We start from the raw sequence: 18116 nt of genomic DNA on the forward strand, positions 1-18116 counted from the left end.
AGCTTCTCACAGAAGTCCCCCTGCTACCAAAACCTTGCCACACAAACCCAATACAGCAAGACACAACTGGAACACTGAAGCTGAGGCAATCCCAGCTGAGGTGTTCACAGATTCAAAGCAAGGCTGTTGGTGCTTAGCCCTGGAGACAAGCACCAGATGTTCCCAGCCAGCTCTAATTCAGGCTCTGCAAGACATGGGCAACATTACTTAATCCCTTATTCTTGGGCATCACTTTCCCTATCTGTAATGATAACAAAATGTTATGAAGACTGACTAATCCATGGTCCAAAGGCAGTCTCCACATGGCGGCAAAGATGGACACTTCCACTAGTAGCATGAAGAAGAAGGTTTATCAAGTGTTATTGAAGAGTTACATGACATTCAATGATATGAATCTGTCCAAAGACTTTTTTCAAACATGATTTCACTTCTCAGAAATACTGCAGTCTGAACACTAAACAGATCTATAAAATTTACAGGGTTGTTGTCCAGAACCAGAACTTCATTGCCACTGTGACCTTCCTGTGTGTTTTTTTTAAGCCTTCTAAAATTCATTCTCAGTAGCAATTTAGATGTTAAGAAAAGAAGCCAGAAACCTACAAATACTCTGCTTTCTCTTTTGCTCAGGGGCCATCCCTGCTTAGTCTAAACCTGTTCCCAGCTGTAGGCATTTAGCCTGTTATCTTGATGGCAGGTGGATAACCTTAGTGTCATTCTGGTGACCACACAAAGTTTATTTAGACAAACCCAGTTTATTTGCAGTATAAACAGGGTATGATGAGAGCCAACCAACCCCAGTAACTCACTTATTCTGTTTACGTAGCTATTGCTCCTGAAAAATAGAAGAGGTGACTAAAGCCCTGTCAGGCATTCCTTTTCCTTTTGGTTTTTAAAGAGCCTTCTAATTCAGGGAGGCTTTTTTGTACAATTATGAGACCTTTCTTTGTACTAGCACTCTGCTGCAGTTTTTTATCTGGCAGAGCCATCCCTCTTCCATTTGAGTTTTTGGACTGTGATGACCCTGTTGTCTTTAAAGCTGTCGACACAGCACTGAAGCAATACAATGGAGACAGAGCAACTGGTAATCAATTTGGTCTATACATGGTGATGGAAGCCAAGAGAACTGTAAGTAGACTTTGAAAAAAAAAAGTTGGAATTGTTTATGCACTCTGAATCAGATTATCTCCATCTTGTTCATAAGAGAGCAAGCATGACAGCAAAGTGTCTTCCAAAAATGTTTTAGAAAATCAAAGAAATGACTTGCACAGTAAGATACTCGTTATCATGACAAGCAGGGATGTATACTATGTTCTTATCAATAGAACTATGTGTGCTGGTGAATTGCTTATTAATGCAAGGACTAAAGAATAGAAAATTTCTATCACTAATACAGTTTGACTTCCTAGTTCACTCTGTTTTCTCCTTTCTCTGTTGAGAATTCTACCCCTTTCTGTCATCAGTAAGGTTTTCAGATCAATGTCAAAAACACACTTACTGAAAAATGCAAACATTATCTTGATTTGGGAAGAGCTAGTATCACACATAAAAAAGAATGACCTGATAAAATTTGGCAATACTCTGAATAAATTGTTTGTGAATATTATTTGATTGACACTAGTCCTGAGTCACAGATCTATCTGAAAAAAGTAGGTGGTATTTTAGTCAAATAGAGTGACAGGTAAAATTACAGAAGAAAAAAAGGTTGAAACATGATCCTTTGCCTGGAGTCCTCCTGTATAGCGTTAATCTAACAAAAGAGTATTTACCTCTGAGAGGCATACAAAGACGACATTACCATAATAATGACAAGCATTACTTTACTTGCAAACAACATTAGCATTTTTTTCTACTGGATTGGATTTTCTGATGTAAAACACAAGAAACCCAGTGTCAGAGAGAATATTTTGCACTCCAAAATCACAAGACTCTTTTACCCAGACAGAAATTGGCCTCACAAAGAGGACATAAATTGCTAAACGCCTTACTGTAAACTACCCTCATCTCCTGGCACCTATCCTCTGGTTTTCCTGTTCTCAAACTGGGGAGATTTTTCATGCAGTGACAAAGACTAAAATCTGGAAAACCCTTTATACAATTAATATTAAATAAATAAATAGTCCCACTGCCTTCAACGAACTACACACATCCTTAACAATAGCCAAATGCAAACATCTTTATCTCAGAGCTGTAACACCACTTTCTTTTTGCTCATGTTCCCAAAGGACAGATATTAGTTTCAGTATTTTATCTTAAACAATGTTCTATTTTTAAGAATACGTATTTATTGTAATTATTCTTCATCTCTCCTCTAGATATCCATCTTTTGTTTTCTTAAAAGATCTGACGTGGAAATCAATTATTACTTTGAATTGTTGATCTGACAATGATGTCAAGTAAAAAACAGAAAAGAAATCTGCAACAGAGATTTCATCATATTCGATATTCTTTTTCTAAAAAGAGTATAGATTTTACTCATCGCTAGTCTCACAATGTTGAATACATTAATTAAATAGCTGGTTATTACATATTCATGTACATTCATTATTGATAAGGCAATAAAACATAAAAGCTGACTGGTGAAAGACTGAACCTGCCCCAGTTAAAGGCATAATAATAATGAAATAAACCAACAGCAAATAACATACAGAAACAATGTCTTTTCTCGTGTATTTTGTTTACTCACTGAGCTGATTTATTGCAGCTTTAGAACACTGTAACACAGAACAGAATTTGGCTCTTTTTAAGTTCACATCCCAGATAGCATAATCTAATGCAGCTCCATAAATCTCAATTTATACCTGCTGAGGATTAAGTCCATTATATTTTTAGAGACCCTTTCATCCTGTTTTATAACCTGCAACCATTATATCAGGTGTCTCTACACCTCCTCGTAGTTGTTGCAATACACAACAGAATATAATTCTGTGTCTACGCCAGCATAAATCCAGTATATTCCACCCACATCAGCTCAGCTTCACTTTCTTGGTACCACTAGGGCAAGAATTATCATTTAATCTTCCCAGCAGTATCATTTGAGGATAACCAGTATTAAAGTACAGCAACAGCCTGTGTTTGTATTTGAAAAGGCACATTGGCAGAGCATTTTTAGTGTCTGTAAAAGATTAGTAACTTCTGGCTTTATATCTCCTCCAAAGGATGAACCACAAACCTTGCAGTGTGTTAATGTTACCTGTAGGCACAGGCTCACTATTCAGTTTATGGCAAGGAGAAAATGTCCCCTATTGATTTATCAACATCAGAAACACTTCCACTGGACAAGTCAAACTTTGCTTAATACTTTGCATTTCATCTTATGGGATTCCTGAGGCTACCCTCATGAGCAGCTCAGCCTCTAATGCCTATAGGAAAACCGCAGGCACCACCAAAGGCTGTCTCCAGATCATATGCCCTCCTCACCCCTTTCCCCCGTGTAGGCAGGGCAGCGTAAGTACCCTGTTACCATAGAGTAAAGGTAGTTTTGGCACTGCCAGGCTGCCTGAGGGTTGCTGGCTGCTCTTTCTGGGCTGCCCGCAGAGTTGTACCGAAGGAAAGTAGACAGATCTGGGAGGAGGCCAAGAGCAAGAGTGAGGGAGTCAGACAGGAGCACAGTCCAAGCTGGTAATTATACTAACTAAGCAGCAACCCAAATTTGCTTATTTGGAGTACATTTGAATATGAGTATAAAACCTAGCCACTTCTTCCTGGTTTTAAAATCCTTGATACTACAAGTTAAAATGCAGGTAGTTGAGCATATTGTATCTATTGTATCAACACATTGTAATTGTAGGTAAGGGCTCAGTAATATAATTAGGTAAGTTAATTATTGAACTACCAAGATTTGGGAGACTTTGCATGGAGACCAGCAGGTAATCTGAAACCATACTATAAAATATGAGATAACAAATGGATAGTATTTACCTTTTGAAGTTCTTATCTTTTCACTTGATTTATTACTATGCAAATGATGACATGCATATTGGTTTTATCCAGGCAGGTCCTGACACACAGTTCCATGTGAAATATCGAATACAAGAAACCACTTGTGCCACTGAGGAAAACAAACTCTGGCAAGACTGTGATTACAAAGTACTTGCAGAGGCTGTAAGTATGTCCTCTTTAAAAAAGTTCAGAAACATCAGCATAATGACCAGGACTGCAGTTGCCTGGGGAAAAGTACAGTATAGAATTTAACTTTTTTAGCTGTGTTGCTTTTGAGAGCTTATAGGACTAAGGTACACTACAGCAATGTTTATAACTCTAAAGTTAACCATTATAATTGTGGGTTTACCACTATAATCCTGAATATGTGTGGAAGGCAACATTTCAGCACTTCAATATGAAGGTTCACAATAAATTCAACATAAGATACGTGCACTGTAAGAGTGCGAGGGCTGTAAAACTTTCTATTAATTTACGTATAATGGCAACTTGCACAACCACATTGACTTCAGATCTGCACCAACAAAAATACTGACATGGAAGCCACTATGGCAGAAAATTCACCAGAGGGCTTTTAGCAGTGCAAAACATGTCTGGCTTGTGCTACTAGAGAGCACCTAGAGGAGGTACAATTAGGGCACACGTAGTGTGCAGGAACACTGCACATTTCCAGGAGAAGTCACTGTTATTTCACACAGTACCCAATGCAAAGAAAGGGATGATGAGGATAACATCAGCTGAATCAATGTGAAATGCGTAATCATTGCTGCATATCTTGTACTAGCAGAGAGGAAATTAGGTAAATACACAATTTATACAGACTTTATTCATGATGATGTGTTCATTTCCATTATTCTGACTGTAAATTCTTTAGTTAATTAAAACACATCGATCATGACACAAAGAAATCTTTCAAATTATCTTCTCACTTCATCCCCTACTCCTCTCACAAAGAGCAAAACTGTTCCTTTTCCAGTAACAAAACAGCAAATTAAACATTACTATGAATGTATATATGAACTTGTTCCCCAAACTCAATTTGCAACTGTCAACGTTCAATAGCTAGAGGAATACACACTGTATTTTTCTTCAGCAAGTTTAAGACAAATGTTGTCATACGTTTTTGCAGAAAACAGGAGAATGCACAGCTCAAGTTCACATGAATGACGCTGAAAAAACAAGTAACATTTCGCAAGATTGCAAAATTTTTCCAGGTATGTAACTGTCTGGGGCAACATTCAACAAGTACATTGACAAATCAGAATGGGAAAAACATAATACTGAGACTTTCGGGTAATTTTAGAGGTGGGAGCTCCTTATCGTTCTATTCAGACATCTATAAATAATCTTCCATAAGTAGCTACATCTTAAAGGTAAAATTTCACTTCACACATATAGGCTAAGTCAGTGAAGCACTGGCAGTTTCTGTCTAGGGTAATGAAAACCAGCACATGCGTGTGCAGTTTCTTCAAACACAGGGATTATACTAAGTTAAAATGACTTTGCTTAAGACCAAAAGCATATCAGTAACTTAGAGACTAGATACAACTTGTCACACTTTAATTTTCTGTCCTTACTTATTGAAGTACAAAATTGTGCCAGAAATTATTAGAGAAAAACTTTTGTATGACAAAATTGTACTTTAATTTTCTCCAAACTAAAAATGACTAAATTATTTCTGTTAAAGTTTACCAAAACAAATATTTAACCCCAAACAAAAAAAAAATCATTTACCAAATAAAAATCTAGCAGTGATGTAATTATGTAAGAGAGATCATGATATCTTTTAGACCTTAACAACAATCACTACTAAATTTCTTGCCTATAAGACATTCATATATGATTGTATGTTCATGTAGTAAATTCCTGTATTAGAAAAATATCACATTGTTTTAAAGCTTTGCAACTGAGATCTCTATGTGCCTATGCCTAGTGTTCATGTAAGACATATCCAAGCTAGTTTTAAAATATCCATCTAACTGGTAGCAGGGAGTTAAGTGCATATTAACTACAGAAATATTTACCATGATTTCTGACATGTTTGGCAGCTTATCTTTGTTTTTTGTTCCTAGTTATCTTGTTTAAAGCTTAAATGGCTATACCTACAGGCAGTGTCCTAGGAACTGCAGTACATACAAACTCCATGTTCTGCTACTGAATAAATGCCGCTTGGTTCAGATGGATTTGCAGGGCAATGGTGACATCTAGTTGCCAGTAAAAGGTGTGTGAATCCCGTAGAGAGTGCATGGGAAATTCGCATTTGAATCTTTGCTTAGAAAGCTAAAAAAACATAAATAAATTAAATGAATCGCGTATTCAGCCTAAGACGCTCATCTCTTCTTACCAAGTTATAGCAGCTCTGAAAAATGAACACTTAAGAAAATGCTGAGACAACAGTCAGTTTAGAACTGAGTGTACTGTTGTTTTATTATCTCCTTTGTGATTACCCCCTGAAAACATGGTCATATTTTTCTGTAACATGTATATATTTGTCGCCACTGAGTCAAAATAAGTGATGCTAGAAATACAAAGGGCCAGACTTTGTTCAAGTATGCCTTGGAGAGCTAAGACTAAACAGTATTGCTTACACTGAGATATTCCTAATGCACAGAGGAGCCAAATCAAATCCAAAGGATTCAAACAGACACAGTGAAACAACAGACCCTAACTGGTCCCCACCATGTTAGGTGCCATAACGTTCAGCCTTTTTGGTGGAACACTTTGATCATACTGACCCTGGACTGGTTTCCTGGCTAGTGCAAGCTGGCATAGCTCCATTAAAGCCAGTTTATGCCAGCTGAGGATCAGGCATGCAAATTTTACTTCAATTCCAAAGAGACCACATATTGTCCCACTTTCATTCTCATGCTCACTGAATCATGAAATTAATTTATGTACTGAACTATAAAATTAATTTATGAAAATCCAATCCATGATTACTAGAAAGGAAAGAGAGTTAATAGGATTAGTAGAAGGAAACAGAAGTCTGAGATCCCTGTCAAGCTTGTCTATCCACAGCCAATCCAGTTGGTTAAGCCTGAAGGTAACACCAAGTGGTAACTGGCAGCCACAGTGACTAGCAGGGGGAGTTCAAACAACACAGCAGTAGAATACTTCAACTACAGTCCCTAAGGGGCTCCGAGTCAGAGCAGTTCACACTGGTGAGCCAAAACACACCTGCCAAAGTCCCCATCCTGAAACGTGGTGAGGACAGCCAGCAGCTGCACACAGTGGGTGAGCTTTGAAGAATCTGAGGAACATCTACTTAGTTGTAGCCTCCACTGGCTCTTCCCTGACTGAACGAAGGATGACCATTCCTTAATGATGTCAAAACTGCAGAGATTCAGTGACTCCTGAACTCACTCAGTCCTCTGAATGAAGTTCACTGCAGAAACCATGTCTGGATCCTAATGTCATGGATGGCCCCTACCACCACAAACTAAAGCATGTTTCTAAGCACAATGAATGTCTTTGCAGGCCCTGAAATGTGGAGTATGCTGATCAGTCCAATTAAAAGCAGGAAAGGTTCTTGCTCATTGAACATTTTTTCTCATTCCCAGATAAGAAAAATGAAAACCTTAGGCTGTTTTACATGAAGTCCTATATTTTTTGGTTTGTTTCTTTTCCAGCTACGCCAAAGATAAAACTTACTGAGGCTACTTGTCTTGGATGCTTTCATCCTATATCAAGTGACAGTTCAGAAGTGTCAGAAATTCTGAAACAAGCCATTCAAAAGTTTAACAAGCACAGTGCTGAACCCACCCTTTTTAAGCTTGTGGAAATAAAAGAAGCCAGAAGACAGGTTTGTGTATGATTTTCTCTAAATTTTACCAAAAAAAACCCCCAAACCGGGTACCTTGGTTGTTTTATGTACACATTTCCGATTTTAAGGTGGCTTATATTTCATAACAAAAGCATACAAAATGCATATAGAGTGTAGACCCTGTGAATAACTCTCTTAATTTATAAGGAATCATAAATGGTTACCTACTGGATTTTCAGAGCTGTCAACTTTACAAACTGATAGTAAATATATTTTTTCTTTATCTGCAGTTGCATCTAACCAGTGTTTAGTACCAGGTTATTTGCATTCAGTGCTGACACAAGCATCTTATGTCATCTCAGATGCTCTCGGGTATTCCGCTTGGCTTCTCCCTGAAGCTCCAGCAGGACCAGATCTCTCCTAGGTTCTGTGCCAAAACTAGCAGCCTGCACAGATGTCTCTCATACTCTACAGCCTCTCAAACAGCAGCAGTTATCTATGTTTTTGCAATGCAATAGGACCCAGATGTCAGCAATTGCTGTACACTATAGGATGGGTAATTTCCATAAAGGAAAAATGTGAAAGAAAAACAAAAAGCCAGCATGCCACTTGCTGAAAGATTTCTGCACACAGGAATATTCGCTTTGCAAGAAATGACTGCACAGGTTGCAGAAATTCCATGTCATCTGGTATTTCATGCAAAAATTATTTCCCTGTGAAAGGCTTTCCTACAGATTGGTGTGATGTTGCTAGAAAGTAAAGATTCTTATTTGGTTTTTAACTAGTATATAACCCGACACCAAACACAGACCCTTTTCTCTGAACGTGTATGTATTTACTTAGCCAAAGGGCATCTTCTGGTCTCATGTCAATTTGACCCACGATTTAATTCAGACTGTCCTCTTTCTATTTACTGATGGCAACAATCCTCTTAGCTGAAAGACAAGCTTGCAAAACAGGCCATCAGAGACTAGTTAGAGCCCTCTGCTTTAATTGATTTGGGATGGAAAGTTCCTATATTTTATTTTTATTTCCCCTTTTTAAGCCAATGCTACCTGACCCAACACTGTGACACGGAGCGATTTCATGGGTGAGAAGCAGTAGCCACAGTGAGGAAAACTGAACTGCTTCCTGGAGAGAAAATGAAAAAAAAGGTCACAAATCTGGACAAAACAGCGGGTGGGGGAAGCTAAAGCCCAAGACAGACACAATTATAGGTAGATACTAAATGCAGGACACTCAGTAACAAATTATACCAGCAGTATAAAGTTACATTACTCAGATACTGTTTTACTATGTCCCACGCTCAGGAACATAGGACTTGCCAAGCTGTATTAGTGTAGTCATCTATCTAGACCAGCTTCCTGTCACTGGGAATGTTAAGTACTTAGATACTTTGGAGGAAAGTGCAAGAAACCAAGCATTATGAGGCTGCAGGCTTGCCAGGAGAAATGGAATCCAAATACAAAGTGCACTTCTAATATATGCATGATTTAGTTTACTTTTTGTACTACAAGGACAAGATTTTTTTGCTGTCCATGAACAGTCTATGGCTCAATGACTGCAAAGTGATTTGATGGATGGAAGGCACTAGAAGAATAGTTTTGCTTTCTTTGCTAATCACATTTAAGAGTTTAACTTCCAAGTTTGTATTGGTTTACAGATTGTATTTCCTAAATATCTGTTCCAGGTGGTAGCTGGATGGAATTACATAATTAAATATGAAATCAAGGAGACTAATTGCTCCAAAGAGCAATTTCAAGATTTAACTCCAGAGTGCAAAACCATTTCTAGAGGTGTAAGTAATCTTCAAAATCTGTTTATCAAGAAAATATCATATTAACAAATAATCATTGAGATCTGATTCAAAAAAATATTTATAGTCTTGCTTTACTTTGTGAATGAAGTTGAAATCCAGGCTTATAGATCACTGTCTATTGATGCAATTAGAACATCCATGTCTTCTCCTAATTAGCGACTAAGATGACCACTGAAATGTTTACAGATTACTCTATAGAATCTAAACAGTCTCACCCAAATAATAAATCCCTTGAGAAGTTCCTATCCAGATATTAAAGGAGTTACTCAGGTACAACCCAAAGAGCAATAATTAAAATTAGCACTGTTTTTCCAGCTTAAGACATATTTTCTAAGAAAAGTAACTAGCTGAATTATTACAGCTTATTATTACAAATAAGAGAGCTTCAAAAGAAATTAATTAACAAACATATACACTCTAGCTAAACAATGCTGCAAAAACAGGTACTTCCTCAGCTTCTCTGATCTGGAGCAGAATTAACTGTACCAAAAATTGATGGCTGCTCTCTCAGCCAGCCTCCCTGAACCAGCTCACCAGGAGGTCAAATGCTTCTGCAAATACAAGGTAGAGAGGCAGGAACGCGGAATCGTAATGAACAATGGTGGTCAATGGGAGGGGAAGGAACAACAAGAGTCCTGACTCACATCTGTTTCTGCCGACGTGGAAGTGCACTGTTGAGTGTTACATGCAAGAGCCTCTCCTGTTTGAAAATTACTCCCTGGATGTCTCAAGAATGTTTCAGAAGCATTGATCAAAAAAGGAAAGAATGACAACACTGTGGTAAATAACAGAAGAGTGAGAATCAGATTAGCTGAAGTAAACGCCTCCATCGCCCATACTTGCCCTTAAACCTGCAGCAAGTTACTTAATCTGCTTGAGTATGAGTTTCCCAACCTGTCACCTAGAGGCAATGACTTCTGTCCACCTCACGTAATGCAGGAGTACTACCTCATTCACATACTGCTTTGGTCACACAGGGTTTGGGGGATTAGATGTTTATCACTTATCTCCTGAACTGTTAAGCACTCTTGCTAATAGATCATGGACATGATAGTAGACTATGATATTCCAAGAATATTCCATACTTTGGAATGACCAAATTCCATGGGAGTTGTTCCATACCTTTATTTAGCTCTGTAGTATTCATTTTGAAATGGGAGGACCAGAATTGCACCCTGTATTCAACATGGCTGTGAACCACAGAGCTATAGTGGGCATAATGTCATTCTCTTTAACCTGGATAATAAGCCTTGACATTGGGTTTTTTTTATTTTTTCTAAACCACTACTAAGCAGATATTTTATGAATGACATTTTCAAGTATCTGTCATAGCCCTAAAATCTTGATCCTGAATTGTAAGTCTTCCTTCTTGTTCTACAGCCAATTAGTTTCTTTTAGACTCTTTGACAAGGGACTTCACTGAAACCTTTCTGAAAATCTACATATACTTTATCAACAGGTCTCTTTACCCACTTTTGTTGATGCTTTTGAAGAACTTCAACAAATCTGCAAAATACGACTTCTGTTTACAACAAAAACACCAGTCTCTCCTTGATGTATTCATGCCCCCTAGTTCTTTCCTTATTACCATTTCTAATCACTGAAATGGTACAGACATCGATTTTACAGGTCTATAACCTTTTTTAAAAAGAACAGGATCAACATCTGCTTTCTTCCAGCCCTAAGATATCAAGGCAATTTTAAGCAAGTGATCAACCACAGTTCCTTTAGAACACCTGAGTAAATACAAGAAACTCAGTAATGTTTGATTTGTTAATTGCATAATCTTATTTTTGGACTTTACAGTTTGAGACAGAAATTGCAGTGAGTCCTCCATAAAATATGATTCTGGCTTGTAAACTTTTCCATTTTCTTCTGTAATGAACACATACAAATAGTTCTTTTAGCTTCTCTTTTATGGTTTTAGTTTCTCCAAGTGGTCCTTTTGAACCCTGATCATTTATTGGCTCTGCAGACTGTCTGTCAGGCTTCTTGCTCCCAGTATGTGGAAGGAAGGAAGGAGTTATTAGTAGTATGCTTGACTTATTCTGTTAGCAGGAAGATATTAGGATGTGAGCTTGTTCATTATTTCTAAATAACAAGGAGCTGTTTTGCGTTTTTTACTCCAGCGTGTAGGTAAATGTGATGCCAAAGCATATGAAAATCTTCAGGCGCAGATCGTAGATATTGCAAGTCAATGCAAGCTTCCAGGTATGTCATAGGCACCATCAATTTTTAAAGTTCTGAAATTTTCAATGTTTTTTTACAATCGTAAAAAAAGACAAAATAAAAACGCAAGAGATGAAAACAGATAATAAGAAGAGAAAGTAATTCTTCTGGGACCAAAAAAGCACTGCCTCTTAATGAAATATTACCATAGATTTTTTTTCACTTCCTACAAGTATTTCATGCACAGCTGAAAGTTACATTTTATCGTTTGTATACTGCCCTATTTCTATGACATGGAGCTGGTTGCTGACTCTCATTTGGAGATTAATAGATATAAACTCAAAGAGTGTAACTGTCCTACAAAAATTAATTCCTTTTCCACCACAATGACAAGCAAGTTACTATCACTTTGTTTAAATAAGTTAGAACTTCTAACTTTCCAAACAGCTCCAGTGTATTCTTTTGAAAGGCAAAAGAGCTGAGGACTTAAAGATTTTGTCCAAAATTGGTAATTCACCTATTGATACTGTGATTGTTTATTTCATATTGCATGACTATACTTACAATTGATATGTTAGAGGCTTATTTTTTTCCCCCAGTAAATAAATTACTTAGAATTTATAAGTTCATTACAGTCAAACTCCCTAATGGTTTTCTTATTTTTACTCTTTCCTCTAGCCACCTACTTGGACATAGATTATCACAGCTTTAGAGCTTTAGAACAGGGAATACAGTACTACTTCATGTAGTGAGTGCTGCATTCTCACCGATTCAGACTAGTTTTTCTTCAAGAAATGATAATGATATTCTTCAACATGCTCATTCATTGCCAATAACATGCATCTCTTGATTCACCTGAATCAGGTCTTTCCATATGCGTAGATGGTCCCTCTCTTTATTTGCTAGCTACCCACAGTTGGTACACACAATTCTTTTTTCTATGAGAAAACGGTTGTTAAGTGTCCAATGTGACACTAGGTGCTGATGCAGTGCTCTTTTAGATAACCAAGATGTCATAACGTTGATCATCTAAAACTCAAAGATATTTTGGTTTGATTTGATAGACCCAAATACAAAGCAGGGGTTTATAACTAACCGTTTTTCCCAGCCTTTATCTTTGTTGAATCTGTTGGTTTCTTTCAGTTGAAGACATGGTAATCCCTGGCACTCACACTGGTTGTCCGAAGGCTGTCCCAAAAGACAGTCCAGACCTGAAGGAACTACTGGAGGTTTCTATGGAGAAGTATAATTCGGAGAGCAATGATGATTTCTACTATAAAGGAGAAATAAAAGCAGCAACAGTTCAGGTTGGGATATACTATAGAGATGAGGAACAGACATGGCAGTGTTATTGGTCTGAGCTGAATGTTTGCTAAAATTTGTACTTAAATTGGAAATAATGTTTTTCTCTAAGTGTTGATACATGTGGTAACTGAAATACCTATGCAATTTTTCTTGCAAAATTCTATCCATCTTGGCCTGCACTTAAGAAGTGATTTAAAAATCTCCCATCCCTTGATCTTTTTATTTTTTTAAAAACAATGCAATTTTAAAAGCATGGGAAGAAGGTTGACTTAGGGTAACTGATTTCTATATATCCACCCCACTTTGTACCAGCCTCTAGCATACCTTAGACTTTTAAAGTAGGAAAGATTTATTAGATGAAACTACCCACTTGATCCACCACACCAATACTCTGTATGTTATTTTCGGCACTGTCCAACCTACAGTAGCTGTAAGCTCCAAGAAATGGGGCTTCCCAATTTCCCTTGGAAATCTCTTAATTTATATACTGACTCTGCTGCTAATAATACTCCAGCTAGAGTCAGAAGAGAACATCTCTGCATAACTTCAGATATACAGACAAATACAGCTGGATAAAGAAGAACAAGGAATCAAGAGGATAATATTGGTCAGCATTTGCATTTGCCTTGTTTACTGCCCCAACATACCAAAACTGAGGTTTAGGACAGAATTGAAAATAAGACAGTGGAGTAGTTCAGAAAATACTTTGTCAACAACTTCTCCTGAGCATGAGGGGTACCACTGGAGGAGGCTCTAAAAGCACAGCAGAGTTTTTCTGCATACTTCATGTTATCTTACTAATAATATCTGTGCTTTTTCTTCTTTTAAACCTTTTTTCTTCTTTCAAACTTTTCATATCATGATTGATATTACCATGCATACATTTTCAAAATAGACTTAAAAGAGACAGAATTTCATGTTTTGCCTGCTGTCTCTGAAGCAAGATTTATTATCTTGGGCTCTGTAAAAAATACTAAGAGAACTCGTACCAGGCACATTCTTGAACCCATGCAGTTTCTCTCCTTAATGCATTTGGCAAGTATGTTTATTTTCAACTAAGCTTGTTCATCACACACTTAATTTCACTCACATTCCACTTTTCTTACATCATATTTGGCTCTCTACAGCAGTATCTCTAATGATTTCATTTGTTATTAATGAAATTACGACAGGCATCCAATAAAACAAAGCCAAACCTGTAGGCCTGATGTTATTCTGACCTTTCTGTTTCCTTCAATTTCAATGCTGGAATTTTTGAGAATGAGAACTGGAGTAAATAAGTAAGTTGATTAGAAGCAGATAGGTTTGCTGCCAAATATTTTAATATTGTTTTTAACATATGTTGTCCCAGTGGTCAGGACTTGTAGAATATAAGTAGTATAAGCTTGTAGAAAAACATCTTTCCTGTGAACCCTTTTCAATAAAATGCCTTTACCACAGAAAGCCTTCTTGCTAATTTTTCAGGTGGTTGCAGGACAAAACTACCATTTAGTATTAGTAGTCCGGAAGACAAACTGCTCAAAGAAAGAGTTTGAAAAACTTCATGAAGACTGTGAAGCCACATTAGACAGCGTAAGTAATGATGATGTGCCAACTGTAACGTTCCTAAGTGACAAATTCATTTGCACCAGAAATTGTAAAAACTTAAGTAAAATCACATCCTGAGTTTTGTTACCTTTTTCAGTAAACTTTTGTTCCAACAAGGACATCTTTTACTGTTTGTAACCCAAGCCAGTGACAATGTTTGTAAAACATGAAGCTTAAACTGAGTCACTCCAGCTGTAGGATCAGAGCTCACTGCAAAGCAAAAGGAACTTTCTTCTGACAATAATGAATCAAAGAAAAGAGAGGAGGAGGCTGCTGCGAAATGAAACAGCTGCAATACTCCTGACTCTGTGGACTTGCAGCTAAGGAAAACATGAGTTTGGAGTGTTAACTGGTGTGTAAAGGAATGATGTTTCTGGAGTCCATGCTGCTGATACCAGGAAAATGTGTTCCAGACACTGGAAAGTAATGCTGACGGGGCCAGAAACCATTGGCAAGGGAGTTGGCTGGGAAAGAGATGCTTTATTTCCCCTCTCTTTTCCCACCATACGAACAGTGCTTACCTGTGAGATTTTAAAATCTGTTAGTGCAGCAGGCACTAAATAGAAAAAATGCCTTTCTCTCTATCTCAGTTTCCCAGTTTTTACTATGAGAAATACCATCAACAACCGATATTTCTTAGGAATATCACGAAGATTAAACAGTGCTCCAAAAGTGCTGGAGATGAAAAATCCAATTTTTCAAGATCCAAACTCCAATCCAAAGTTGAATTAAAGGATTCACACAGGCATATTATAACATCAAAAAGCTAAGCAGTGATGTGTCCCAATACAAAAGTCTCCATCACTAAGGTGGATTTCATAGAAATCTGAGTAAAGTTCCAAGTATATTTGTATTTAAAAGTGTTATTTAAAAATCTTTCTTTTTTCATGCACAACTCTCTCCCTTTGCGTCTGATGTTTTGTTGCTTTAATGTGTTGATTTTTGTTTTGTTAACAGGCACCGTTGCCGTGTGAAGCACAAATTCATGTGATCCCGTGGGAGAATAAAATCTTTCCCCAGGTTAACTGCTCTAGAGGACGGTCAACGGTATGATTCCTCTTCATTACCAATCATCATAAGTAGAGCACAGAACAAAGGCAGTCATTTAATTCTTTACCATTCCAAATTATCCCATATTTTGTATCAAAAATAAAGGAGCACATAGTTCTTTTAACAACCTCAGTAACACCACACTCCTCCCTCTCACCCTCTAACCTCAGCAACTTGTTATGTCAAAGTCAGTATCACCACAAGGTGAGACAGTGGACAACACAGTGATTACAGAAATATAAAGGCAACAGGACAGAGAGAACATTCTGCTTCTTGACTACTCCCTTGCATTATCAGTTAAGCTCTGAAGTATCAAGCCCCATCAGCTCCTTTGAATTACTATTCATAGTGGCTTTAAAAATTGAGACAAAAATGTATTTGGCAATGCATTAATTATAACCCACAGATTTCAAAAGCATCTGTGAATCTTTTCGTATTAGTAGAGTAGCAGATCTCCTGCCATGAGTTGTCAATCTCTGCAGGAAGATATTTCCATTTCCTTCCTGCCCAGCTCCATGATTAACTAGCCCTGAACATGGGTCAGTTTCACAATTTGAGAATGGAATATAAATCTTTTTTATTATCAGAACTTTTTTAGTTCTGATGATTGCAGGTTTTTTAATAAATGCAGGGACTCCCATGCTCTCCAAGGAAGAAGAGAAGATACAGTGAATAAAGTGAGATTGATTGACTTGCATTCATAATCAATAACTTCACTGTGCTCAGCACCTTCATAACTACCTATTAATTCGTTATGTATCAACTAATAAATGTCTCTCCTCTTTGTTTTCACTACAATATTGTATCCACATCAACTTTCAAATTTAGCTCCATCCAAAACTCTGATTTGCAGCTAGATAATGATCAGACACTTTGGTCAACAGAAATGAAAGCCATGTTGGATTGTGACCGTACACCACGCGTCAGTCTTTGTCTTCCAGTTGAACAGTGATAGGGGAATAGAGATCACTCAATAACAACTGAATGTTTCATGTTACCAGCTTTAACCTACATGTGTTATTTCTAAGCAGTCTTATGAAAGGCATGTCAAATCCAGAAACAAAAAAACTGAATAGTTACATTTCATATAACAAAACAACCCAAATCTTTTGCATATTCTGGTATTGAGACTACTCAGAGATGTGTTAGCCTTTAGCATAAATTGGTTTTATCCATGAGAGTGTTATACTCTAACAAGCACAGGGACATTTAGACCTAGAAATCAACTGTACTGTTCATAAATCAAAAGCTGTACATATGTTTTCCTCTCTATAGTATCATTCCCATGTTAAACTGTTAGAATTTCAGTGATATATAAATTGTTCTTTTAACATACAACTGCTAAAGTACTCCAGATTTATTTGGGAGGATGTTTATGTTTCCATGCTTATCACAGATAGAAAAGATAATTATTTAGTTTACTTTAAAAATCTGATAACATATTTTTGCTAAAGAACTCATGTACTGAAATGAGCTAACTTATGAATTTCCCAAATCTGAAGATACTGTTCTTGTTCATGTAACAAATATGGCTATTATTGCAATGTTTTTTAGGTTGACCTTCTAAGAAGGCCTCCTGGATTTACACCTTTCCGAAGCTTTGCTACACTAGGCCAGCCAAATGAAATTTCATGCCCTGATAAAAATGAAGAAGGAAGGCAAAGACCTGGCGAAGAAATGAGAAAAGATGATGGACAGGAACCAGAAGGTGAAGGTGAACCTGAGCATAAACACAGGCATAAACATGGGCATAAACACAGGCATGGATATAAAAAGGATCATGAGTCTGACAAAAGGCATAGGCATGAAATTTCTTGTAGGTACAGAACTGGCCATGGGTGCGGGCATAAAAAACACAGTAAAAATGGTAAACATAAACATCCAAACCCCCAATCTTCTGAGGAGTCTAACGAAAGGGTTTTTAATCAAAATGAAACCCTCCCATCATCCAGTGCTGAAACAGCATCAGAGCTAGTTAATCCAGGGGTTGCAGAAAAGGAAACGAGTACACCTGCAGAATCACTAATTCTTCCTCATATTTCTTTATTTAATGGGTTGCCAGACCGCCCAGAATCTCCTCTCCCCAGATGTCCAGGAAAACCATGGAAACAAACTATGGGCCTTCCAGATCCTTCTAGCTTTCCCAGAGAACTCACAAATGAGGATCTCTTGCCTTCTGCAGCAGAAAACATCAATCCAGCAACAGAAAACGTAACACCACCCCAAAACAAAGAGGCAGACCTTGATCTCTCAGATGCTTTACTATAATTCAAACATTGTAGGATCCTTTTCAGAAATTATACATAGAAAAATAAGAAAAATACTGCCTTTTGAAATGTATAAAATGCGAAGAGGCAAAAGCTCCTATTCTGTTAGCTAAGATACTCAAGCAGGTCACCAACATTTCTGGGGACCTAAGACCATATGGCAATACTCTGTATTTGCATATATATGCAAAGATGTAAATCGGGTAATGGCAACAAT

The 18116-nt window shown here is 37.3% G+C and overlaps 1 protein-coding gene across 1 annotated transcript; it reads left to right on the forward strand.

Moving 5' to 3' along the window:
• Window positions 1–930: 930 nt before the first annotated feature.
• KNG1 (kininogen 1) lies at window positions 931–17900 on the forward strand. Its single transcript, XM_009701315.1, has 10 exons — window positions 931–1125; window positions 3991–4101; window positions 5069–5153; window positions 7569–7741; window positions 9393–9500; window positions 11651–11732; window positions 12834–12997; window positions 14460–14567; window positions 15540–15629; window positions 17187–17900. The coding sequence occupies exons 1-10, from the start codon at window positions 931–933 to the stop codon at window positions 17898–17900; spliced, it is 1830 nt and encodes a 609-aa protein (XP_009699617.1).
• The last annotated feature ends 216 nt before the right edge of the window (window positions 17901–18116 follow it).

The sequence above is a fragment of the Cariama cristata genome, unplaced genomic scaffold (genome assembly GCF_000690535.1).
Source record: "Cariama cristata isolate BGI_N322 unplaced genomic scaffold, ASM69053v1 scaffold9060, whole genome shotgun sequence".
NCBI lineage: Eukaryota > Metazoa > Chordata > Aves > Cariamiformes > Cariamidae > Cariama > Cariama cristata.